The following is a 27,270-nucleotide window of genomic DNA, read 5'->3' as shown; positions in this document are numbered from 1 at the left end:
GGGAGACCCATGAGGCGGCGCACAATTGGCACAGTGTCGTCTGGGTTAGGGGAGGGTTTGGCCGGCCAGGATGTCCTTGTCCCATTACACTCTAGCGACTCCTGTGGCGGGCCGGGCGCATGCACGCTGACAACGTCGCCAGGTGTACCGTGTCTCCTCTGACACATTGGTGCGGCTGGCTTCCAGGTTAAGTGGGCATTGTGTCAAGAAGCAGTGCGGCTTGGCTGGGTCGTGTTTCGGAGGGCCTCTTGCCTCTCCAAGTCTGTACGGGAGTTGCAGCGATGGGACAAGACTGTAACTACCAATTGGATACCATGAAATTGGGGAGAAAAAGGAGTACAATATATATATAAAAAGAGAAAACAAATAATAGTAATCATATGCAGGATTACCGAAAACAAATGGCTGTATCTGCTCATCAATTGGAGAGCAAGTCTTTTCAAATCAAAACAGTTTTACTCAAACTTTTATGAGTTAGAATGACTCTAAATGGATGGAGGTAAGTAAATAATAAATGCAATAAGCTGTGGGCTATGGGGGAGAAGTGGTGAGGGCGTACACTGGAGACTGTGGAGTAGTCAGACTAGTAAAAAACACTGATTGGCTGATGAGTATATTTAGAAACTAGACGCCAGATAGAGGGGCTACAAGCTATGAACAATATTGGCATTGGAACAGACCTATCAGGGGTGTGCTGTCTGTCACTTCATAAATTCAATGTTCCTCCACGATACATTGTCAGGTTAGTAATCAACTTAAAGATGTTTGTCCTGAGACGCTAACATGCTGTACGCCAACCTGTTACACTGTACCTAATTTATCAGATGAGATGGCTGAATTAACAGGAACACATTGTAAACGCATGTAAGCCTATAGCCAGGGAGTTCTTGGAAATAGACAATGAATACTGGATGGGAAGTTAAACTACCACTCACACTTGTTTTAAGTCTACAGAGATAGCTAAGGCTGAATTTACACAGGCAGCCCAATTATGATCTTTTATTTTACTAATTGGTCTTTGGACCAATCAGACCCGCTCTTTTGTCAATAATTGGGAAAAAGTTCAGAATTGGACTGGCTTTGTAAATCCAGCCTAAGTAGTTGAGTGCCATCATAATACAATGCAAATTGTAGACACATTTGTTCCACGGAATGTCTTCCTTCCTAACGGACTCTGTTCTAGATCTGGGGGGAGGTTTAAAAAAACACTCCAGGCCACTCTTGAACATCTACAACTAGATAGAAAGTATGAAGAAATGACAACGGACGTACACGTTTTCAAATACTGTAACTGCCCCTTTTTAGGCCCGCAAATTGCTTTTGACGAACAAATCGGAATGAAAAAAATCTGTGCATCCTCCGCTGAATTTTGCAATCCCGATGTGGCCCTCAAGCCGTAATTATTGCCCACCACTGGACTAGATTGTCTACTTTATCTGACAGGCATGTGTCTTCATGTCCAGAAGTCTAATAACCCAATCTGGAGCGATCTCCAGGGAGAAACTAACACATCCTGAACATTCAGATTCTTATCTGTCCCTAAATGCTCTCTCTTTGATAAAAAACAAACAAAATAACAGCACTGAAGCTTGCAGCACATTCACATGCTTTATCATCCCCAAAAGACAGAGAGGGTATTGGGTATTTGCATGGGGTGTTTATCTAAATCTAATAGCCCAGAATAATTGGCAGGTTCCTATGAATGCATACCCGTGAATGCAACAAACCAAAACACAGTAAAATAAAGAGCAGTCAATGTGGGGCAATCTATATGTAGCAGGCATGATAAGTGATTTCCCAGGTGATATCACTAAGGACCTCGGCATTACCCCAGCATCTTTAGCCCCCAGAGTTAATCATAATGTCACAAGGGGGTGTTGGAGTGTAAGAATGCAGAGATAGAGCACAGTAAGCGGTAAAGAAGGAATGGGAGAACCAATGCAAACGAAAGTATGTTGAACACCCCTGGTTATTCTCCACAGTATGATTACCTAGCCATATTTATCCCCATATTGCAGTGTGCAAACATTCTATTGAGCTGACAAGGATGCACTGATGTTCACAGTACGGATACATGGAGAGTGTCATTCTGCTTGTTTTGCCATATTTACAAAAGGTGATGAAAAATTCAGCATGCCCATATGTTTTCTGATGGAATTAAATATGCATTTTAATTATCAAAGGCTAATTAGTTATGTTAGTTCTGTGACTGACAGTGTGTTGTGGCTAGAGAGGAAGAGGGGATGTGTGAAAAGAGAAGCACTAACCCTGTGGGTGGAACATTAGGAAAGAAAGTTTTCACACCTAGTGTGTGTGTGTGTGTGTGTGTGTGTGTGTGTGTGTGTGCGTGCCAGTGGAGGCTCCTCAGAAGAGGAAGGGGAGGACCATCCTCCTCTGTGAATTTCAGAAAAATAAGAATGGTAAAACATTGAAAAAGTTATTATTTTTAGATAAAACTATTTTAAATATATTCATATCACCAAATAATTGATTAAAACACACTGTTTTGCAATGAAGGTCTACAGTAGCCTACACAGCACTCTGTCGGGTAGCACCATGGTCTAGCCGGAGGACAGCTAGCTTCCATCCTCCTCTTGGTACATTGACTTCAATACAAAACCTAGGAGGCTCTTGGTTCTCACCTCCTTCCATAGACTTACACTGTAATTATAACATCTTCCGGAGGACGTCTTCCAACCGATCAGAGCTCTTGCAGCATGAACTGATATGTTGTCCACCCAATCAAAGGATCAGATAATTAATCTAGTACTGAAAGCATACGCTACACCTAGCTAGCACTGCAATGCATAAAATGTTGTGAGTATTTGACTCAAAGAGAGAGAAAGACAATAGTTGAACAGGTTTCAACCAATTAAATTCTTCAAAAACGAAGAAGAAGCAAGAGAGAGAGAGAGTGTCATATTTTTTCACTTTCCGTTTCTCTTACTTAGCTTGCGAATGCAGCTGGCTAGTTTAGTTACTCAAACACCCGGCTCAAACAGAGGGATGCTATGCTAGCTAGCTGGCTATGACTATCCAACACCGCACTGGAACTCTTCCAAGTCAAGGTAAGCTTTTGGTTTTATTAATTTATTGCCACCTGGGTCCGCCGGTGTAACTGCTTACTGACTACGCTGTCATCTCAAATTTCTCTCGACCTGTATGCACCTACGTTATAAACTTTCATTAATAGGTGTAAGGGATTTCCTCCTCTTCTTCCAAAGAGGAGAGGCGAGAAGGATCGGAGGACCAATATGCAGCGTGTTTAAAGTTCATGGTTCTTTAATCAGATAAACTATACATGAACAGAATACAAAACAAGAACCTTGAAAACCCGAAAACAGTCCCGTGTGGCACAAACACTGACACAGGAGACAGGAACAACCACCCACAAGATACCTAAAGAATATGGCTGCCTAAATATGGTTCCCAATCAGAGACAACGATAAACACCTGCCTCTGATTGAGAACCACTCCAGGCAACCATAGACTTACCTAGAACACTCAACTGAACACAACCCCATAGACTACAAAACCCCTAGACAAAACAAGACACATAAATCACCCATGTCACACCCTGGCCTAACCAACATAATAAAGAAAACACAGAATACTAAGACCAGGGTGTGACAATAGGTTAGGTTGTAGCAACCTCATGATGGTGTTAGGTTCTAACTATCAGAGTAAGAACTCAACGGACACTATGAAAGCTCAAACCAAGTTTATTCTTCCCAGAGGATCGAACAACTGAACAGACAAAGACATGGTTCCACCCGTGATAGTATGTATACCCCATGTTGGGTGGAGTCTCCTTTATTATCGCTAAACATTGCATCATTATTGCTAGGCAGGGAGCTACAGTAAGTGATATGGGCAATAAACAGTTCCCAGCACTCAGCCCCTCCCAAGATTAAGTACGGCACCTCATGTCCCTATTATAACTAACGATTAATAATATAACTAATGATGATAAATAACAGTTAAAGCTCAGAAATCCAAACCCATCAATGGGTATAGGGAGAATTTGAGTATCATGTAGTAACCTAAACCTATCGATGTTACATTGAACTGGGTGAATGGAATATGAATGACAGTCATCCAACATGCTGTAATAGAAATAAGGCCCTGCTCATGAAAATAAAAATCGTCCTCCCTCATCATAAACGGCACTGACCGCCACTGGTGTGCGCACATATGTGTGTGTCCCCGATGGATCAGTCACAGTCACATGTCAGACACACAGTGGCACCTTATGTGTGCACATGATGCATTTGAGTGGCATTTCATAAACAAGTACTTGATTACTGGCATTTTCAGTTGCAGCCTTTATTCATCAAGCTTACACCAGTGGTCACCTACCGGTGAATCGCGATCGACTGGTCGATCTTCAAGGCATCCCTAGTCAATCACCAAACATTTCTGTAGAAAAGCCAATGATAAAGGCTTGCACTCCCTTTTTTTTTATTAGTGTTACGCTGGTAGCAGTAGGTGCACTTGATTCAGAAGCCCTGTGCACCGGGTAGGCAAAGTGTTGCCATTTTGAACCATATCATTTGTCTGAATAGACAAACTCCGCCTACTCGGCGGACCGGGAGAAATCAAATCAAGCTTTGTTTATACAGCACATTTCAGACATGGAATACAACATAAAGTTCTTCACAGGAAAAAAATATAAAAACAATGAAAATAAAAACTGAAATACTTACTACACAACAAACATAACAGGACAAATAAACAAAAGAACAATAAAAACTGAACAACTAACAAGAGCCCTAAGGAAATCAAAGCTAAAAGGTGTGTTTTAAGATACATTATAAATATGTCCACAGTTTCGCCCCCCCCCCCTCAGGATTTCTGGCAGGCTATTACAGAGGCTTGGGGCAGAGTAACTAAAGACTGTCTCTCCATGCCTCTTGGTCCTAGGCTTTGGGATAATAAAAGACCATATCAGTGCCAGTGAACCTGAGTGACCTACTGTACTGGACACATAACTTAAAAGCATGTCTGACATGTATGCAGGTGCACAATCGTGGATTAATTTAAAAACCAATTGAAGAATCTTAGAATAAATTCTAAAAGCACAGGCAGCCAGTGCACAGACCTTAAAACCGATGTAACGTGTGCTCTCCGTCTGGTCTTGGTCAGTACCCGTGCTGCAGCAATCTGTATGCTTTGCAGTTGACCAATAGCTTTCTTGGGTAGACCAGACAGGAGAGCATTACAGTAGTCAAGTCTGCTTGTAATAAAAGCATGGATGAGTCTCTCTGTATCAGCCTGAGAGAGGATCTGCCACACATTGGCAATGTTCCTGTCACGCCCTGACCTTAGTGCTTTTTATGTCTCTATCTTGGTTTGGTCAGGGTGTGTTTTGGGTGGGCATTCTATGTTCTTTTTTCTATGATTTTGTATTTCTTTGTTTTGGCTGGGTATGGTTCTCAATCAGGGACAGCTGTCTATTGTTGTCTCTGATTGGGAACCATACGTAGGTAGCTTTTTCCCACATGGTTTTTGTGGGTAGTTATTTTCTTTCGTGTTTTCTGCACCTGATAGGACTGTTTCGGTTTCGTTTATTCCCTTTGTTATTTTTGTTTAGTGTTCAGTTCAAATAAAAAGTCATGAACACTTACCACGCTGCGCTTTGGTCCAATTCGTCCTCCTCAGAAGACGACACCCGTTACAGAACTACCCACCACAAATGGACCAAGCAGCGCGGTATGGAGGAGCAGAGGGTTCAGGACTCCTGGACATGGGAGGAGATATTGGACGGTAAGGGACCCTGGAGACAGGCTGGGGAATATCGCCGCCCGAAGGAAGAACTGGAGGCAGCTAAAGATGAGAGGCGGCGATATGAGGCAAGGCAGCGCAGCAGGCACGAGAGGCAGCCCCCCCCAAAATTGGAGATTGGCGGAGTCAGGCTATAGACCTGAGCCAACTCCTCGTGCAGCGGGGTACTGGTCAGGCACCATGTTATGCGGTAAAGCGCATGGTGTCTCCAGTGCGCGCTCATAGCCCGGAGCCCAATATGCCAGCCACCCACAAGTGCCATGCAAGAGTGGGCATCCAGCCAGAGATTGTGGCAGCTCAGCGTGCTTGGTCTCCGGTGCGCCGTTTCGGCCCAGGGTATCCTGTGCCGGCTCTGCGCACTGTGTCTCCGGTGCGCTGGGACTGCTCAGTTCGTCCTATGCCTGTGCTCCTCCCGTGCTGGGCTAAAGTGGGCATTGAGCCACAACTCCAGTGCTCCCCCACAGCCCGGTTCGACCTGTGCCTGCACTCTGGAGGGGCCTGGCTAAAGTGGGCATTCAGCCTGGAGGAGTGGCGCCAAGGCTGCACACCAGAGCTCCAGTGCTCCTCCTCTAAGCACCAGGCCTCCTGTAGGTCTCCCCATCCTGGTGGGCCCTAGGTGGGGCCCTGGCAGCCCCACTCACCAGGCTGTCTCTGCGTCTCCTCCCTCCAGAGTCGCCCTCCAGTCCGTACCCTCCAGCAACGCCCTCCAGTTCGGAGCCTCCAGCGAGGGTGCCCAGTCCGGGGCCCGCTACGAGGGTCCCCAGTCCGGGGTTGGCGGCGAGGGTCCCCGCTCTGGAGGCGCCACCTAAGTGGGCCAAGCCAGAGGTGGAGCGGGGTCTACATCCCTCACCAGAGTCACCACCGCGGAGAAATGCCCACCCAGACACTCCCCTATAGGTTCAGGTTTTGCCGGAGACCGCACCTTTGGGGGGGGGTACTGTCACGCCCTGACCTTAGAGCTTTTTATGTCTCTATTTTGGTTTGGTCAGGGTGTGATTTGGGTGGGCATTCTATGTTATTTTTTCTATGTTTTTGTATTTCTTTGTTTTCAGAAGACGACACCCGTTACAGTTCCTTAGGTGGTAAAAAGCTATTTTTGTCAAATTGGAAATTGAGTTCAGAATCTAAAATAACACCTCGGCTTTTAACCTGGTGTTTTATATTTATTGCCCGTGAATTAAAATGCGTGGCCAGATTATCTTTCTGTGCTTTGGCTCCATTAATAAGTACCTCGGTCTTGTCTTGATTTATTTAGCTGGAGGAAGTTGTGAGCCATCCAAGTATTTCAATCACTAATACAGTATAATTTATCCGTGGAGCTAAAATCCTCTGAAGACACAGACATGTAAAGTTGTGTAACATCTGTGTAGCAGTGAAAATCAATGCTGTGCTTTCTGATAACTCTGAACCGTACCAGACCTAAAAATATGTGGAATGAGATGTATTTTCTTTGAGTTATATTCACTAAGAGTGACAAATCAACCGGTTAAATAAGTCCTAAACCAATTTAGAACTGGACCGGAGAGGCCAACTCCAGTTTCTCTAGAATGACATCATGGTCAACAGTGTCGAATGCAGCACATATATCCAGGAGTACAAGGACAGAGAGCTGTTTGGCATTTTTCATGGCAGATTCTTTATCCATAAAATTAAGTGGGCGGAGAACAAACCCCTCTTCACATTGTTTGAGATAGAATTGAAATATTATTTTGAAATGATCAATAAGTGTAAAAACAAAAAAGGAATACATAGCATAAAACTTTTTGACAAAATGAAAATGTATCTCAATATGTAACACCTCAGCCAAACCAGCTCTGCTAGGGCGAGTAATGTTCAGTGAGCTGTTCTCTCATTTGTGTCTGGAAGTAGCTAGCAAGTTAGCTTGGGTGCTTGACTTTTAATATGTGTTTATTATTATTATGAACAAAACAAATACAGAAACAGAAATATACAAACAAGAGTACATAAACCTAACAGCATAGAGGAGGAGGTGTGATTGTGCTTTGCTGGTGACACTGTCTGTACTTTATTTAGAATTCAAGGCACACTTAACCAGCATGGCTATCAGAGCATTCTGCAGTGATACACCATTCCATCTGGGTTGTGCTTAGTGGGACTATCATTTGTTTTTCAACAGGACAATGACCCAAAACACACATCCAGGCTGTGTAAGGGATATTTGACCAAGAAGGAGAGTGATGGTGCTGCATCAGATGACCTGGCCTCCACAATCATCCTACCTCAACCCAATTGAGATGATTTGGGATGAGTTGGACCACAGAGTGAAGGAAAAGTAGCCAATGAGTGCCCAGCATATGTGGGAACTCCTTCAAGACTGTTGGAAAAACAATCCTTATGAAGCTGGTTGAGAAAATGCCATGGGTGTGTAAAGCTGTCATCACGGCAGACAAAGGGTGGCTACTTTGAAGAATCTAAAATATATCTAAAATACATAACACTTTTTTGGTTACTACATGATTCCATATGTGTTATTTCATAGTTTTGATGTCTTCACTATTATTCTACAATGTAGAGAATAGTACAAATAAAGAAAAACCCTTGAATGAGTAGGTGTTTTAAAACTTTTGACCGGCAGTGTCATAAACAATATTTTGGAAGTGATGCAGACAATTACATTGATGGAAGCTACAATCTATCTGCAATATTAAAGATTATCTACCCCCCCCCCCCCCCCCCCACACACACACACACACACACACACACACACACACCCCCTCACCCCCCAAAAAAACATTCTGCTGAGTGGGAGGAAAGGCTGTTTGATCATTACAGGTTTGAGAAAAATTCCGAAGCTGGATCCCCAATGGGAATGGAATGAGGCTATTGTCATGCAGATAGCCATGTCATACCCCGCTGTTCAAATAGTCCTGATCAAATAATCATTACTGTGAGGCTCCGATGAGCCTGGGATGAGCCCATGGTTGGCAGCAGCCTGACACATCTTAATTCAGCTTGACTCTGCTCAAACACAGCACGGAACAGGCAGGATGTTGTCATCAGCATTACTATCATCTATGTCGACTATTGATCGTACTTCTCTTTACATAAGCAACGGGCAGGTTTCAACCATTTCTGATGACACGTCTATGTTTTGAGGTTTCCTAGTTAGATACCTGGTTAGTGAATACACTAAAAATCGTACTGACGCAGAGCTCACTTGAAAAGCACAAAAATGGGAAGACTATAGTGGAAGTGGATTATTTATGCTTGAAGCAGCTAAGAGTAAAATCAAAGACTAGCAAGCGCTACAAGGCCTTCAACAGCACGGAAGGATTGAAATGCATTGTAGGACTAGAGGGATTATTGATGATATTCCCAAACCCATTCTCCGAACCCCAGCCTTCTCATACATAATCAGAGATTTTCACTGTTTTAAGGGTACATCGTGCTTGGTGCAGAGGACAAAAGGCTGTAGATCTCTAAGGGGGAATCACATAGACCCTTTACAAAGGGTCTAAGCTACTTGCCTCCTTAGGCAGGGGATTGGGCTATCACACACACTAATAGCTATCCTGATCTAGCTCAACACTAAATCCTCCATTAGCCTGAACAATAGAATTTAGCCTTGGTCTATGTGTCAACAAATCCAATGTGGTTCCAAATTGGGATTTCCTCAGAAAATCATAATGAAAGTTGTGATATTGAAAGGAGATTGTGTTCCAACAAGGAAAAAACATTAATAATCTGATCCAATAGCTTTAATCAGGGATATAAAAGGGTTGCTTTGAATAGTGCCCTTTTATTACTGGGGCTGTTGCCCTGGGGTGAAGAAGGTTGATTTTAAAGAATTAGAGAAAATCTTTTTACACACCGTCCATTAAGGCACCACCACAAAACAAACAGACAACTGATCTGATTCAGTCCATAAAAACACACTGTGAGGCATTCTGTCTGAGAAACTACAGTATATCCAAGAGACAGAAATGTCCAAAAGTACCATGACAGCATCGCACAGTATGATAGTTAGAAAGTCGAGCACAATCTAGAGAAGTAGGCTACTTTAACTTCTAGTGACAGCCAGCCAACACACACAGTCTGTACAGATTCCATCATCTACACTCCTGAGAAATTCAGTGAAGAGAAATCCCTAAGGCCACAAACATGCTTCTCCAAGACGCTCAGTCAGAGGCTGTTGTGTGTCACTTTACGTTAAGTTGCACATATTACTATGTAACTACACAGTAACAACTATTGTAACAACATAGTAGTTATTTATGTGCTACTATGTAACTACACAGTAATAACTGTATTAACAACATAGTAGTTATATAGGTGTTACTATGTAATTACATGTTGTAATTGCTCAGTTTGGCCGTGCGGCCAGATCTAGGAAGAGTCTTGGTGGTTCCAAACGTCTTCCATTTAAGAATGATGGAGGCCACTGTGTTCTTGGGGACCTTCAATGCTCCAGAAAGATTTTGGTACCCATATATGTGCCTCGACACGTCCTTATATAGACAGGTGTGTGCCTTTACAAATCATGTCCAATCAATTTAATTTATCACAGGTGGAGTCCAATGAAGTTGTAGAAACATCTTAAGGATGAACAATGGAAACAGGATGCACCTGAGCTCAATTTCGAGTCTCATAGCAAAGGGTCTGAATACTTATGTAAATTAGGTATCTGTTTACTAAAATGACAAAAAATCCCAAAGTATCCCTTAAATGTAAAGTGTACCGGCTGTTGTATTGTTCTTTTTGGAAGTGGAAAATGGAATGAAGCACACTGCTCTTTATACTTCTGATTTCGCAATTTCACAAAGTGGAATAGCCCTGACATTACTCTCACAGTGTTACATTATGGTGTGGCTCATGTGGTAGCAGGCTTTCGTCTATGAAAGGAGGTAACACAGACACAAATGCATAATTTTCTGAATGTGAGGGAAGCATACAGGAGAACTATAGACCTTTTTGTCAATGACAGACATTAGATGGGGAGTATTTGTCTTGCTGCACATCATGTCCAGACAGAGAAGTGATATCAGGATATTGAGCATAACAGACAATAATTTTCCAGACATTCTGCCAGGGACTTTTGTAACAATTTACTATCATTTTCACCACAATTATGATCCAATTTCACTCCCTAGCTCACCCTCTCTCCCATCCTCTCCTGCTAAGAACAGATATGCAGAGCACGGTCCATGCAACAGGTAGATATTGAACAAAACCGTTTCTGAGAAGCCATGCACACCTAAAATAAGAAACATAATCAGCCATTTCATTCAAACGCACCTGTTATTGAAATGATTCATACACTAAGATAGTGACATTTCAGTGTTTATCTACTTCTACATCCATGTTCTCCACACTGCAACATGTGCTTACTATTTGTCACATAATGTCTAGCCTCTGACTGTTAGTAAAAAGTACACATTTAGAATTGTGACTCTAAGAGTAGCTGTTGTTGTGGTTTTTGGAAGGATATGTTATTTTGCATGTACACACATGGCGGGAGAAAGCTATGAAGGATAGAGTGTCTCATTCCTCTGTCGTGTACTATGAATTCGTAGTGGTTGCTAGGAGTTTGTTGGCGTAGCAGTGAATGAGGACACCTAGGAAAGCTATCCGTCCTGCTGGTTTGGAGAATAGGAGGATGGAGACAATTAGAGACGCGTCGCCCACACTTCTAGCCCTCCAGCTAACTAGTCCTGCTCATCACCTCATCATCACATCCTACTCATCCACTTGTTTTTCTGTCCTCCGTTAAGACATCATGATGAAATACAATTTTCTCATTCCAACACAGAGGTTGTTTGGCTCAGACTTTTAAGCTGCAGCACAGTGAAGGTTTCCTAAGCTTACCTCTTATTTTGCTATGCTTGCCATGTCCATGCTAATGGTTCAATCAGAGTCAGTTTGTAGTAGAACTGTGTCAAAGGTGAAGTCACTAAAAACAGTAAGAATCACCAATTATACACATTTTCTGCCTGGGAATTGTGGCCTGGAGACAAATCGCTGCTGAATGTGGCCAGCAGAATGATGACTGACTGAGTATGACTGAACATAAGTGTGATTGAACCTACGTTGTTCGGGATTGCAGTTGAGAAACTTAAATCGGACCTTTTAAAGCTTGCCTTAGTAGCTAGGGACTGTTTATTCCATGCTGTCATCTAGAATGTCCATTAGGATCAGCTCTAACGATCGATAAACTTTGCACAGCTTTCCTGCTTTGTTCTACATTTTCAAGAATCACACAAAGGAATAAGTCTCTATCCAGTTATTTACATGACATGTATGTATAATGTATGCATACAAGTATAATGCAGAACTGTACATGTTAATTTAGTCTTAAGGCTGTAATATTCACAAGGCATGTAGGCTATGTCTGCATATCCAAAGCTGCTAGTTTGGCAATGATGACAGTGTTGTTTGGGCTATTTGGCCAGTATATGTGAAGCTGCTTTATTGCCAGGACATCTACTGCTCCAAGCAAACACACACACACACACACACACACACACACACACACACACACACACACAAACAAAAAGTGGCTCACACGACATGCGTAGCAAATAACACTTAACACTGCGGCACTGATTACAAAACGGGGTAAATGAGAGCAATGGCACGGAACATTTCCTGTCTTGGGAAGGACATAATGAGGTCAAACCTGTAGATGACTAGAAAAGGGAAGAAGATGAGTGCGCTATACTTGACTAAGGTAAAATATGAATAATTCACATTAACTTTAGTTACAAAGGGCCCGAGGATGTTCATTTCACACACGTATACCCCCCCCCCCCCCCCCCCCCTCTCTATAGAAGATCCTTTTTTAACCTGTAGTTACTTCATAATTAACGGTGGAATGATGTACCTCAGATATTTTTTCACCCTCCTACAGTATGATTGCCAAAGAATACCCTAGTAAGTGACATCACAAGAATGGACAGAAGGAAAAAGAGGACACCGCATGACTGGTTCTGGAAAGTCATTTTTCTTTTTTTTTTGCATGTGAAAAATGTCCAGACAAATACTAAATCTGCCCAATGCTTAGTGGTTATAAATCAAGTCAGTGTTTGTAAAGCAGCGATGCATGCTCTCATTTGTGAAACATAAAGCATACTGGTTGGGTTGAGTATACCACAGCATGCAAAGGCATTATTCATCTCACATTTCCTTTACCAGCAATAATCTGTGAGAAAGACTGAGATAAAATCATCTGTTGTGTATGTGGCTTTTCCACTTGCATTATACACAGTAGCACTTTATGTCTGTAGACGTTCATGTGGGTGGCATGACAGAAATGGCTTGGGGAATTAACTGGGTTTGTAGCTTGTAGCTTGCTATGACTTCAGCCATGACAGGTCTCAAAGCAATGTGTTCTGAAAAAAGGCAAGAGCTACAGTGCATGTCTGAATGTAATGCATTTTGAGCAGTTGGAAAATATATAAACACATTATCGTTATTAATAGTATTATGTCCGATGGACTGCATTTTGTCCAGATTTCATCTGCTCGTCACACAAAAAAAACAGGGTTTTGGTGTTTCACTGTCTAAAGGCTTACATAGCCACATTATGAGGTGAATCTATAATGCCTGGGCAGGAGTGTGGGGACTTGTGGCAGAGTGACACAGTAACAGATGGGCCCACTCACTGATGCTGAATGGAACAGTGTTTCTAGGCGATGCCACAGACAACGACTCACAAACACTGTCTCATTTGCCTTGTAGTCAATGTGGCAGTGAGCTGAACCGAGATCCACACAGTTTCAAATGACTTCATCTTTTTTATTCCCTAAGATTTCACAGCCCCCCCCCCCCTCTCCCTTTCCCTCCCCCTCCTGTTTAATGTAATAGGATTTACTCTGAGGCTTATTTTCCGCTCCTCGTCTTCCGTCCCGGAAAGGAGTCCTACGCAGCCAACGGTACAGGAGGTGGGTAGTAAATTATACACACTGCCCTCCAAGCTCTTCGGCATGAGGCAGGGGGGTTCCAACAAATGCCTCCCCCTGAACACCCCCACACTCCCCAACTCCTACTCCCACCATCCGTTTCCTTCCTCCCCACTCCCCACCCCTCCACCTCGCCATCCCTGCCCTCCTCTCCATCAATATTTCTCAAGCACTTTTTAAGCAGCTCAATAATGTCAAAGCACAACAAACCATAGAAAAAAAGATACATTATGCCATAGACTTGTGACCTGGATGTATAAGAGAGTACTGTATATAGGCTGACAGACAATCATAAGCATCCATCTGATTGGACAATCAGTATCGATTCCGTCTTCACCACCTACATCACTATTACAGTTAATGGAGCATTGGTGGAAAATCTGAGGTTTTGGGGTCACAGAAAAGTGAAAACATCTGTCATATTGACCTGCACTGTTCTTACTGCAACATGGAAGAGAAATGCAGGATAATAACCCATGTTGGTGTTAGTTTAGTAAATCATTTCTACAGACAGACAGGCAAGTACATGTGGATAGATAATGACAACATACTACAATAACAATGGATTGGGAATCTTCATACCGTATATGACAGAGTCAGTCCAATTCATCCACAGTTTCTAGCAGACCTCATACCATGATGTCTATGTTTATCTTCCACAATAAAACTCAACCTGTAGCAGCGTGGCCCAGAGAGAGCACCACCCAATGTGCTCTACTACTATGAAAATATCTGAAATCACTTTGCAAAGACACATCAACTGGAGTTCTCTGAACATGCGGAAACGATGGAGAAAACAAAAAAAAGAGAGCACTGATAAGCCTGAAACACCCTAATTAGTGCCTTACAGTCACTTTGTTTACATCTGAATCCAAAGTTCACCATTTAATTTCCTGAAAACCTGGCAAGTACAGGCCTTGTAATCGCCGAGGGAATAGGGGGGGGGGGAAACAAAGAACATTGCTTTACTTTTTTTTCTCTAAACGCGGTACCATGCTTTAAAAAGGCCAGTCTGTTTTCTGATACCCACATTAAAAGATTAGTGAAATCCCAGCTCGCGGTGACATTTAGAGAGAAGCCAATGACTCCTTTGAATACAGATCAGAGTAAAAAGAAAATTGGCAGCCTTTAAATCTAATCAACAGTGGTACCAACACGCCAGACCCCAATGGCAAATCACATTCAAAGTGTTAGCAATTCCTCTATAGGCTGATTCTTTGAGATGACTTACACTCTCAATGCATTAAGAGGTGTCTAGTAAACTCAAAGAGAGACATACACAGTCAATAACCTGAGTAACACAACATATCCCAGTGCACCCAAGGAATGACTGCAGCAACCCAGGTTTTTGGCACAGAGGACAACACCTTGTACAGAATGCTCCAGTGGAACACTTTCCAGGGTGGGGGGAGAGGACGGACAGAACAGTGACCACATTTAGGAGCAGTGGCCTGGACCATTATTCACACTCTCTCACTCTCTTTCTCAGCTCACTTTGTCCCTCTATTCTCTGACAGGTCCTATGGCGCTTGTCAATGCTGACTCTTTCTATTCCAAAGGGGATATAAACAAATTCATATTCTATGGAGTGTCTTTCAGGCCTCGATGTGCTGCAGGTTTGACAGGCATTTCTATTTGCCAGGTAGCCCCAGAGGTTTGCATCTGCATTAGACTACATGGTCACTATAGCATTTACAGGCACATGCAACGCGCACAGATAAGGCAGCATTCATGCATGACAGGACAGGTTGTGAGGAAAGGTACAGCAAAAATGCCTACACAAACACACCTAGGATACGAACAATAAATAGATCACTATTTAACACACCGACAAATGCACACACAGTCAACTTAGCATGTACAAAGTACCAACACACACACACATACAGTACACGTGAACACACACTTGCACACCGAACTAAAGCAGGATCACACATACTGCATCTCTTACTATAGGCTAACAACTATTCAGTTTGTCATGCAAATCTACACAGCCCTTCTGCAGTGCAGCGCTGCGTACTAGTAACCAATGTAAACCCTCCATACTAGTGTTAGGTTCTTTTTTTTCAGAGTAAATAACTCACGGACACTAGAGAAGCTTTAACCAAGTTTCATTCTTCCCAAAGGTTCTGTACAGCTGTATTCAGACACTCCAACATTTGTCCCACTCATATATATACGTATATATACAGTGCCTTGCGAAAGTATTCGGCCCCCTTGAACTTTGCGACCTTTTGCCACATTTCAGGCTTCAAACATAAAGATATAAAACTGTATTTTTTTGTGAAGAATCAACAACAAGTGGGACACAATCATGAAGTGGAACGACATTTATTGGATATTTCAAACTTTTTTAACAAATCAAAAACTGAATAATTGGGCGTGCAAAATTATTCAGCCCCTTTACTTTCAGTGCAGCAAACTCTCTCCAGAAGTTCAGTGAGGATCTCTGAATGATCCAATGTTGACCTAAATGACTAATGATGATAAATACAATCCACCTGTGTGTAATCAAGTCTCCGTATAAATGCACCTGCACTGTGATAGTCTCAGAGGTCCGTTAAAAGCGCAGAGAGCATCATGAAGATCAAGGAACACACCAGGCAGGTCCGAGATACTGTTGTGAAGAAGTTTAAAGCCGGATTTGGATACAAAAAGATTTCCCAAGCTTTAAACATCCCAAGGAGCACTGTGCAAGCGATAATATTGAAATGGAAGGAGTATCAGACCACTGAAAATCTACCAAGAAGGTGCTCTGGTCAGATGAATCCAAAATTGAACTTTTTGGCAACAATGCAAAACGTTATGTTTGGCGTAAAAGCAACATAGCTGAACACACCATCCCCACTGTCAAACATGGTGGTGGCAGCATCATGGTTTGGGCCTGCTTTTCTTCAGCAGGGACAGGGAAGATGGTTAAAATTTATGGGAAGATGGATGGAGCCAAAAGGTGGCGCTACAAAGTATTAACTTAAGGGGGCTGAATAATTTTGCACGCCCAATTTTTCAGTTTTTGATTTGTTAAAAAAGTTTGAAATATCCAATAAATGTCATTCCACTTCATGATTGTGTCCCACTTGTTGTTGATTCTTCACAAAAAAATACAGTTTTATATCTTTATGTTTGAAGCCTGAAATGTGGCAAAAGGTCGCAAAGTTCAAGGGGGCCGAATACTTTCGCAAGGCACTGTATATCCCACTTAAAACACTCCCCCTTCTCTCCAATCCTTACATCTTATGGTTTAACAGGAAAAGAGTAACAAGACACCAAACCCTTATTACTCCCTTCAGGTGACCTGTCCTCACCTCCTTACCTCAACCCCACCTTCACCTAATCCACAGAGATCCATGTCTCCCCTGTATCATCACGTTGCTCTGCTCCCGTCCCCCAACACATTCCAACACATTCCACAGCTATCTGTCTTTCTACAGAGGCCCAGTCTCTTTCTCCTTTGATACTATGTTTCTTTCCTCTCATTTGTTTAATATCTTAATGTTCAAAATGTCAAATCCAACACTATACAATGCAGCGTTAATGGACAATAAGCAGCATGGCCAAGCCAGGCCCGAAAGCATACAATATAATTACAGGGATAGCGTTAGACATGGACTAAATGAAAGGGTGAAATGTACACCATGGCTGTGACCTCACTTAGCCGATTGGAGTACTGCAGGGTCTGAAGGCCTATCAGAGAACTTATGACAGATTAAAAATAACCACTGGGTAATTAAAACCTCTTAAATGTAAAGTCCCCATATTTGGGGACCCTATTTGATTTTTTTAAACTAAATCAGTCTGGTATGAGAGTGGTAGCCCCTATCTGCAGAAGCAGGGTGTTTGCGGAAAGCTGAGTATATGGCTATTGATCGGCGCCTTCAAATCTTTGGTATGACTTATTACCATATATGGACATACGAATTTATAAGGCAGGCCGAGCCGATGACCTCATTTCAAGAAGGCTGCTACCTACATTCTGGTTAGCGCTGAGAAACATAAACGAAAATAAACACAAAATATGTTGATACTAGGGATGCACAATATATCGGAATCGGCCAATATTAGCTAAAAATGCCAACATCGCTATCGGCCCGATGTCTAGTTTAACGCCGATGTTAAAAACTAAGCTACAGTGCATGCCTATATAATGTGACGTAATGATGCCAGGAAAAAATTTTGCGCTACATGTGCAACACAGCATTCCTAACCTAGCCCACAATATCTGCTGTGTGGATCGAGCAGTCAACAAGTCGAGCAGTCATTTGAAAGAGTAAGAACATTTCAGTGAGACAACTCAAAGGCAAAATCCAGATAATGGAATTAATTTCCCTTGACAATCAACTGTTCTCTGTCGTGTGTGATGTTGGCTTTCTTCGACTGGTCGAGCACCGGTACACACTACCAAGTGCACTATTTTTCAGATGTTGCCCTAACGGAGTTACACAGTGATAGTGTCACTGCTATTAGCTTCACGACATACATACTATGGACGCCGTTTGGGACTTTGTGAGTCAAAAGAAATACAGTAACACTGTCAAAGCTGTACAAAAAGTCTGCAAACAAGCAAACACCGGCCACGAACGATGTGTTTACAATACCGCAATGGTAGTAAAGCATCATTTGTTCGACCACAACTTCCGGGGTAGCTAACTTTAGATTGGTACCTAGCTAGCACCAATACAACCAGCCTGAAAACAATGACCTGCAGTCATTTTCATTATTCTTAGCAATAATTTAGAAATCTTTGTGAGTAAGTATTAGCTAGGTTGCCACTTGTTGTTTGCCTATTGAAATTAAACTTCAGTTCATGAAAATAAATAGCTAGCCAGCTAATTAACCCTGTTGCCCAAAGCTAACGTTATAAGCAGCCAGCTAGCGAGGCTCGACCGGACCGGGTTATGTGTTGTGAAGCTAGCCACAATAAGGATCAGGCACAATAGTGGAATTTGCGGTTTGCCTTCAAAATAAAAGTATGTCTTTGACAGTGATGCAAATGAATACAAATAGTAGAATTATGCCATACTTTTATTTTGAAGGCTTACCGCAAATTCCACTATTGTGGCTAATCCTTATTGTGGCTAGCTTCACATAGATGGGTCCGACCACCATTAATCAAATAAGCACTGTCTTATAAATGAGGGTTATTTTAGATGACACCTAGCTATATAGTTAGCTAGCTAACTAAAAACATAGCAAAACAACAATATGTGTCAGCTAGCTAATTTTCCTTTGGCAAGAAAAATATTGGATATCGGAATCGGCCAAAAATGTAATATCGGTGCATCACTAGTTGATACACACTGAAATCCGGGACTCCACAGATCATGAGGATATCTTATTTGTCTGCCTGTGACCTACCATTATTGATCACCAGCCAGAGAGTCCAAATGTTTATTTTACACAACGTTTTCACTAAACAGCAAACATCTTACAAGGTAAGCTTCGATTTGGTCTGTGTTTGAGCTATAACTACATGGGGGCTATCAAATGAATCCTTTGGTTGGTAGGAACACATCTAGCCTATTGATATCTGTATGACTTAATGGCAACATCGAATGTCCACCGAGTGACTATATCTTTGCACATCAAAAATATGATGTTACCTGCTCACGCGCTGTAGGCATCAATGTCACCCTGTATGTCCCCCAACACAACCAAAATGTTTGAAAGAGGTTGGTATTGTAGAAATGTAGCTTTTATAGTGAACAATAACTTTTAGGCACATCCAGTGTGCAAAAACAGTGCAATTACCACATTCATACACTTTGGAGAGGTTGAATGCACCCTGGATATTCCATAACACCACCACAATGTTTGAGTGAGGTTGATAATGGTCGGAATTATGTTTTTACACTGAACAAATAGCATTTAGGGATTGCAAATATGTAATATCACTGGAATTATCTAATTTACAGACGTATGCCACTCTGGAGAGGTTTAGGGACACTTGGAAACGTCCCGTGACAACACCTGACACAACTTACTAAAACATCTGCCCCTTTCTAGTTGGTGGGTCTATCAATCCCATTTTATTTTCTGGTATTGTTCACATGTTGTGGAAGCTATCTAATGGGTTTTCAGCTCTAGTCATCAATAATTCACTTATAGGTTGTCAATGAAAAATTACTTTCAAAAGAAATAAAAAACAATATTTTGTGTGTGCTTGATCCTGTGTATCCTGTACTATGTAACTCCTATCTATCTTCTGATCATTTCTTCATAATCTCCCAGATGTCTTCTTTCCAAATATAATCATGTAATTACACATGAATATCAGTTACTTTTGGGTATGTCTATTTAGGCAGAAATCTACATTTTGCAATTACAATGAAGAGTTATTACCATTTTTCAGCCCTGGGGAAAAATGAATGAATTAAATGATCATTCTCCTCACATCCAGGAGATAGACATAAAGACACAAAGAAATCCATTATTGAGATGTACCTTTACTTATTAAACCACAGTAACAATAATGGTCAAAGGACAGCTTTCCATCATGTTTAGAGCGCTGCGAATAATGAGTTGTCATAAATGGGGAATCTGGTGGGGATATTGGATTGGTCACGCCAACACTCAAAAAGGAGCTATTATTTGAGTCTATTTGAGTCAGTGTAGGAAGGTAAAAGGGAACCTTACAGTTATTGTAGAAGGTGGGTTTTGTTAAGTCTATGGGTTTACCTTAGAGCAATTCAATTCTCCTCAACTTTTACCTTGGGAGGGCTTGATGAAAATGGAGTTGTAGTAGTGGGTGTTGGATGAGGGGATATTGGTGCAAAGCACTCAACATATTACTGCATCTCAAATGGGTGACTAAAATAGACGCTCATCTGCTGCAGTGAATAGTTAACAGGTGTTATAAATAGTTAACGGGTGGATTTACTATGTCACGTCTAGTCTATGAGACCAGACAGTCCTGAGTGGCAGTCACAGTGGGGTGAATGTGAGCAAAAGAGCAAAGCAAAAGGCCAACATGACCCTACTGTCACTCAACCCCCCCCTCATCTCACACACACCCCAGGCCCAGGAAGGCTCATCGATTCTGGGGCCTCATCGACTGGAAAGCCCCTAGAGTTCTAAAACACCCACAGTCAACCATTCAGAATATAGAAATAGCACTGCTAGTGTGGAAATAGTGACTTGGTGTGACAGTGCAAGGGGTTTCACACTGTCTAGGGGGTTTGGCATGGGCAATGACTCATAGGTAGAGGCACAGGAGACAGGAGTGCGGTGCACAGAGGCTTTTATTAAGAAAAGGCCAATTAAATCCTGGCTCTTTCAGAGCTCTACAGGTCAGGCTTTAAACTTAGAAAAATGCATGAAGTCGACAGGACTAGCCAAAAGCTTAAACGCTGCAAATCATATCGGCCCTAACCATACCTCACATGATGTGTGCACTCCAGAACACACTCCCCGCAGAGTGTGCTGGTTAGGCTTGGCCCTGCTGCACCACACTTGGTAAGCTTTGATAATAATCAAAGTAAAGCATCATAGCCAAAGCAGCAGGATTCATTTGCAAGGTTATTTAGGCTCACTATCAATCAGCCTTGATACCCAATAGACTGTTGTGTTGTTGTTGTCGTATATGAACTCCTCCTCACTAATTTGTTTGGTTTGCAGCCAGAAATGAACATCTGTTGTCATCTCTTAAACTTGGTTTCAGAGCTGATACCTTATCACCAGATGTGACAGCGGAAGCATTTTGTTAACAGAAAATGGTTTGCTTCTACATGTTTTGACAACAGGCAGCAACTCTGAATTAGGACAAGTTAAGAAAACAAACCCCTAAATAGACGTCAACCCAGTTTAACGGTGCAAAAACTTAACTGATTAAGTCCAACATGCAGTAGTTTCCCAAACACTGGGATTGGCTCAGCAGCATGCTGTCAAGTCATAGGACATTAGCTGTAACTCATCAGCATTTTGACATGGTTGCATCACTGCTTGATATGGCAACTGCTTGGCATCCTACTGCAAGGCGCTGCAGAGGGTAGTGCGTATGGCCCAGTACATCACTGGGGCCAAGCTCCCTGCCATCCAGGACCTCTATACCAGACGGTGTCAGATGAAGGCCCTAAAAATGGTCAAAGATTCCAGCCACCCAAGTAATAGACTGTTCTCTCTATTACCTAGTGCACGGCAAGCGGTACAGATGCCCCAAGTCTGGAACCAACAGGACCCTGAACAGTTTCCATCCCCAAGCCATAAGACTGCTAAATAGTTAACCAAATAGCAACCTATCTGCATTGACCCTTTTTGCAATGACTTTTTGGACACATACGCTGCTGCTACTGTTAATCTGTCACTTTATTCCTATCTACCTCAATTACCTCGTAACCCTGCTCATCGACTTGGTACTGGTACCCCTTGTATATAGCCATGTTATTGTTACTTATTTATTATTACATGTTTTACTTTTCTACTATTTCTCTATTTTCTTTCTTCCTGCATTATTGGGAAGGGCACATAAGTAACCATTTGTTTGTTAGTCTACACCTGTTGTTTACAAAGCATGTGACAAATAAAATTGTATTTGATCAGAAATAATGGATTTTGAGTTTTCAAATGTAATACCTGGGGCTTATTTCAGGGCTACAATTTTCCTATTCTGTGAAACATTGCAGAGGTCTTTTGTATTTCTGGCTTTCAACATAGAGAAGGTTGATTGTACGGAAGTTGAATACATCAATTGGTATTTCAATGCAGGCACTGTTACTGTAAGAGGTGTAATTGAATTCACATCTGAATGACAATGAGAAATACCTTATTGTAGATCAGGTAATACTATTATGTGTGAACTTTTGTAAGGGAGTAACTATTCAAGGCCATTGTGAAAGGATGCAGTGGATGCAGTATAGGCTGCTGAAGGAGAGAGACATACACATATGTAGCAGACCCCTTGCTATTAGGCCTTGGTTTATTTTATGATGGCATCTACATTCTTAGGCTGATCGTGTGAGTATGGAGGTCTAAGATCATAATTAGCAGATATTACACCAAACTATGAAAACAAAAAATGGAAGGAGTTTAAAAATAAATAATACAAGCACAATGCCCGCAAATATTTTACCATAGTAAGAGGATAAGTATCCCTCGCGCTATTATGTCACTGACGTCAGAACTAACCACAAAACTGAAACGGTGTCCCCAGCCCTAAGAAATTAAATATAACAGCAAAGCAATCAATTTCTAAAATTATTCTGCTGGATATCACTTACCTTCCTGCACTGCTTGAAATGGGTTGTTAGCCTCGATACGTTTTACAGAATGGGTGATTTTCTCGCTCTGTAGAATGTCGTCGTTGAGGCTTAGGTCAGAAATGGCAAGTTGAAAAATTTCGTCATCCCTGACAGCGTTTTCCTCAAATATGGCACCTGTTGGAAAAAAAATCTATGTAAGCTTACTTTATGGCGGGAAAATAAACTGTGAATTGTGGCCATGTTTTTGTATTTTTTTATTCACCAACAGGTTCATTTGATCCATCATTGTAGACCTATTCGTTTATAACATGATGATGCAGTTTACACTGGACCACCTTATTGATTGTTCACTGTGGTATTTGCGCCATTTGGATGTGTAGGCTAAATATAATTTAGGCTAGGCTACATTTTTACTGAAGCGCCTAACCTTGTCAAAAGTTCCTGATGTATAATTAATACTGTAGCAACTCTAACACAGGTGGGATTTTAAATGTTCATAAACACTTGCAATATGTAATGCTTTCTAGAAATTGAACTTTTGTTGGGTTGGTGTTTTGCCCATGTATTAGCAGCAAAAATAAAGACATAACACGTTTAAATGCTAGCAGATGCAATTACCGTGCTCTTCATACCTGTGTGCATTCCCATTTCCTAGTCACCGTGTGCCTATAGACATGTGACCAATGACCCAACATAGGGCCCTCTAGTGTACAAAGGAAGTAAAAACAGACAGAAAAACTATAAACAACACCACCACATAAGTAGGCCACGTTCACATTTAAATATAACTCAGTACCACTGTGAACGCTGTATGTAGGCCTATAACTTTTTTGTGCCAAGCTCTATGCCATTCAATTGAGCGCCTTGCCGTGCATTTCAGGACCTTGGAGAGCGGCAGTAGACCTACATGGTCACAAACGCTGGCTGTAAAGTACTAGCCTACAGCTCTGGAAACTATGAATGGGATTTATTTCACATACTGTATGGACCTGAGAGCAAAGGCTTCTCGCTATTTACCATTTAATTGTGCGCCTCACAATAGGCTACATTTCAGGACCTTAAAAGAAGCAAAGGCTACAGGGATTAAATTCGGATCCTATGAAGCTGAGAACAGACGTGTGTTGTGGAGGGAAACATAGAGATAAACAATCTATGTATCTATGAAAGCTATAACCTCAAGAGGAAAAGTTGAGTGTCAGTTACATCTCTTTGGCTGGTGTCTTTTGAGGACAGCGTATGGAGGCTACGCTGTAGTAGAGTGGATTACATACAGACGATGTCATTGAGTGAAGTAATATGACAAGCCTACAAAATAAAGTGACGATGTACTTTAGAGACATGATTTATTCTGACATTGAAGGCAAGTGTATGCCATTTAAGATATTAAAGACATGAGTGTAGCTTCCGTTAAATTCCCCAGCACTATTTTTGAGAGAGAGAGAGAGAGGGAGAGAGAGAGAGAGAGGGAGACCATTGCACTTCAGCATTTGTCGGACGCAGGCACATTCAAAAAAGAGAGGTAACCCAATACCGCAAACACAGATATCCCCGTGAACCAAAAGTGTTGTGAGAGAGAGAGAGACCAATGCGTTTCAGCATTTGTCAGACGCAGACACATTCAAAAAAAGAGAGGTAACCCAATACCGCAAACACAGATATTCCCATGAACCAAAAGTGTTGTGTAAGACAATAGAAAGTGGCATGATTAATTGTAATGTCAGGGTTATCTGGGTTATCAGTGTTATTGGGGTCTACTAAAAGCATACTGGAATTTCCAATGGAGAATGACGCAGAAGAGAGAGAGAGAGAATTTACTGCTCGCATATGTAAGCGGTGCAATGAGGAATGATGTATGCCGTATGATAAGTACAAAGTAATGGACATATTTAAGGGTATACAGCAGTAGCCAATGACTTGTTATTGAAAGGTGGTGCAAAAGTGCAATAGCATGTGTCACACATTATCACTGTGCTCGAATCGAATCTATTTGGCTTGAGAATCAGCCAATGTGCCTGTTATATGGTGAGAATATGCCCATCCGTTACTCTTGCAAAGAAATACCATATATTTGCACGTGTGTCCCTCTGTGCATCCTCTGTGAATTCTAGAAAGATTTTAACCCACTTAAATCCCAACATTTATCCATGTTTTCACTATCATTTTAAAGCACGAGTTATTTTGATGCTTTGACAAAGTCATTTCTGCAGATTGCCCACTGGGCACACACTGGTTGAATCAACGTTGTTTCCCCGTCATTTCAATGAAAATGTGTTGAACCAACGTGGAAAAGATGTTGTATTGACTTCTGTGCCATTTATTTAATGTGATTAATGATAAGATTTAAGGTAAAACAAATATATGTCCCTCATTTTAAGGTCAACCATTTTATGTGAACTTAACTTTCGTTTTTAAAATGGGAAAACTATTCCTTTTTAAATAATAATTTAAAGTATTGAACATCTAATAGTCATTTTTACATTTGACATGTTTTTGTCATTTAGCAGAAGCGCTTACCCAGAGCGACTTAAAGTAACGAGTGCATACATATTCATACTTTTTCATACTAGTCCCCGGTGGGAATCTAACCCACAATCCTGGCATTGCACGCACCATGCTCTACCAACTGAGCGAAACGGGATTATAGTCAAATCATAGTGTAAAAACAGGTGAACTGATTCTACTCTTTTTGGCAATTTTCGGGTGTTCTGTGGTGGGAAACTGGGCGGGTTGAGCATAACACGTCAACCCTGTTACCAACAGGCTAGAAATGTTAACAATTTCATTTTTTTGTGAAGCTTGCCTTCAATTGCCCCTCCCGTTTTCACAGAACAAGCTTTCCATTCTCTGTCACACTGGTATTTATGTCTGATTTAAGATGAATTCGTCAACCCTGTGGTCAACCATGTTACTTTATTTGGTACTTAATAGGCACGTACTATATATATATATATATATATATATATATATATATATATATATATATATATATATATATATATATATATATTTTAACCACTTGAGATGGGAAAATACATTGTTTATTAAGTTGAACATGTGCTCTTTTTGACAGAATTAGAAAATTTGGTGAAATAGCATGTTTTTTCCCCCAACAAGTTGCACTACTCAAAAGGCACCTAATTGGAACGACCCGGCTATAGGCGTAGTTCCGTTTATAATTTGTATTTTGTGGACATCGGGCATCAATTTAAATCATGCCATCTCTTTTTAACATCCTATAACATCACGAGTTAAATCTATATCCCCAATACAATGACGACTCGTGCTTTTTATGTGTTGGAAAACTCTGGCAGATCAAACAAGCATAAACTGACAGAAAAGCTCCCTCGAGGTTTAGGCTACATAAACCAGTGTAATACCAGAAGCCTACTGCATCTCTCACAATGAAAACCCGTCTATAGTATTGATATTGTGATCACGTTCCATTGAAAGGTAAGGCAAGCGGTCCGGTTTAGGAGGGGGAGGGCTCAACAAACCGTGAACCACATACGGGACTATTGATTCCCCAAAAGCTGATGGGGAAAAATCATCATCAATGTCTTATCGACATTTAAGACATCGATATATTCCATTCACTTACTACACTTTCTCTGATAGCCTAAAAAAATCCTACACCAAGATGGAAATCGAGCTATGTTCAGGAAATTAGCCCAATATTGACTGCATCCAAACTTTCAGTTTACATTTGACGCAGTCAAAATAGATTAGGCCTATTTATCCCGTAAACTATCCCCGAAGCTGCCCTTCATGCTCTACAGTTTTTATTCGCATCGCATGCATTTGTCTACGCTATACAAAGTCTTGATTCTAGATGTTTCTGCAGCACGTCTCACTACAACCCGCGCATAGCTATCCAGGGTGATTACCAATATGAATGATGGAGTCCGCTCCGGCAGAATTGCATTGCAATATCCACAGGGAAAGGCAGATCAACAGCAACTCCATCTCCGGCTTTTAGCGAAGCAGCTCATCCAAGCATTCTCGGCTGTCCGACAATCAATTGGGGCACCACAAACAATGTCCAAAAACGCTGCAAATCACAACTATCGTTCAGAAGCCTCAAAACGCAGGAAACACTAAAGAAAAAGTAACAACTATGTTTATGACAGGGGAAATAACTATTTAAAACGAAAAGTGAAGGGGAAATAAGGGAAGAAAGGTTGGGAACCCCGTTATTATATTCAAAGACAGATAGTGAGCCTGGCGTTCCTTCTCTCGCTCTCGCCTTCTCCAGCGCTCACGGTGTCTAAAAGCATGGCAAGCTGCAAAAATGCTGAGGGACACCCCCCCCCCCCCCCCCCTACTCTCTCTCTCTCTCTCTCACACACACACTCCGCGCGCGTGCGCGCGCACAC

At 41.7% G+C, this 27,270-nt stretch overlaps 1 protein-coding gene across 1 annotated transcript in view; it reads right to left on the bottom strand.

Moving 5' to 3' along the window:
* LOC139381503 (glutamate receptor ionotropic, delta-1-like) overlaps positions 1-26,861 on the bottom strand; it is a 451,280-nt gene extending 424,419 nt beyond the window's left edge. The window contains exons 1-2 of the mRNA XM_071125103.1: positions 26,782-26,861; positions 22,916-23,071 (exon numbers count right to left, since the gene is read on the bottom strand). Of these exons, the coding sequence (XP_070981204.1) occupies positions 22,916-23,071; positions 26,782-26,860 (235 nt within the window). The 5' untranslated portion in view covers position 26,861. The remainder of the gene's footprint in view (positions 1-22,915; positions 23,072-26,781) is intronic.
* Positions 26,862-27,270: the final 409 nt, after the last annotated feature.

This window comes from Oncorhynchus clarkii, chromosome 23 (assembly GCF_045791955.1).
Source record: "Oncorhynchus clarkii lewisi isolate Uvic-CL-2024 chromosome 23, UVic_Ocla_1.0, whole genome shotgun sequence".
Classification (NCBI taxonomy): Eukaryota; Metazoa; Chordata; class Actinopteri; order Salmoniformes; family Salmonidae; genus Oncorhynchus; species Oncorhynchus clarkii.
Note: the sequence above shows the minus strand (reverse complement) of the source record. Positions and strands in the feature narration are given on the sequence as shown.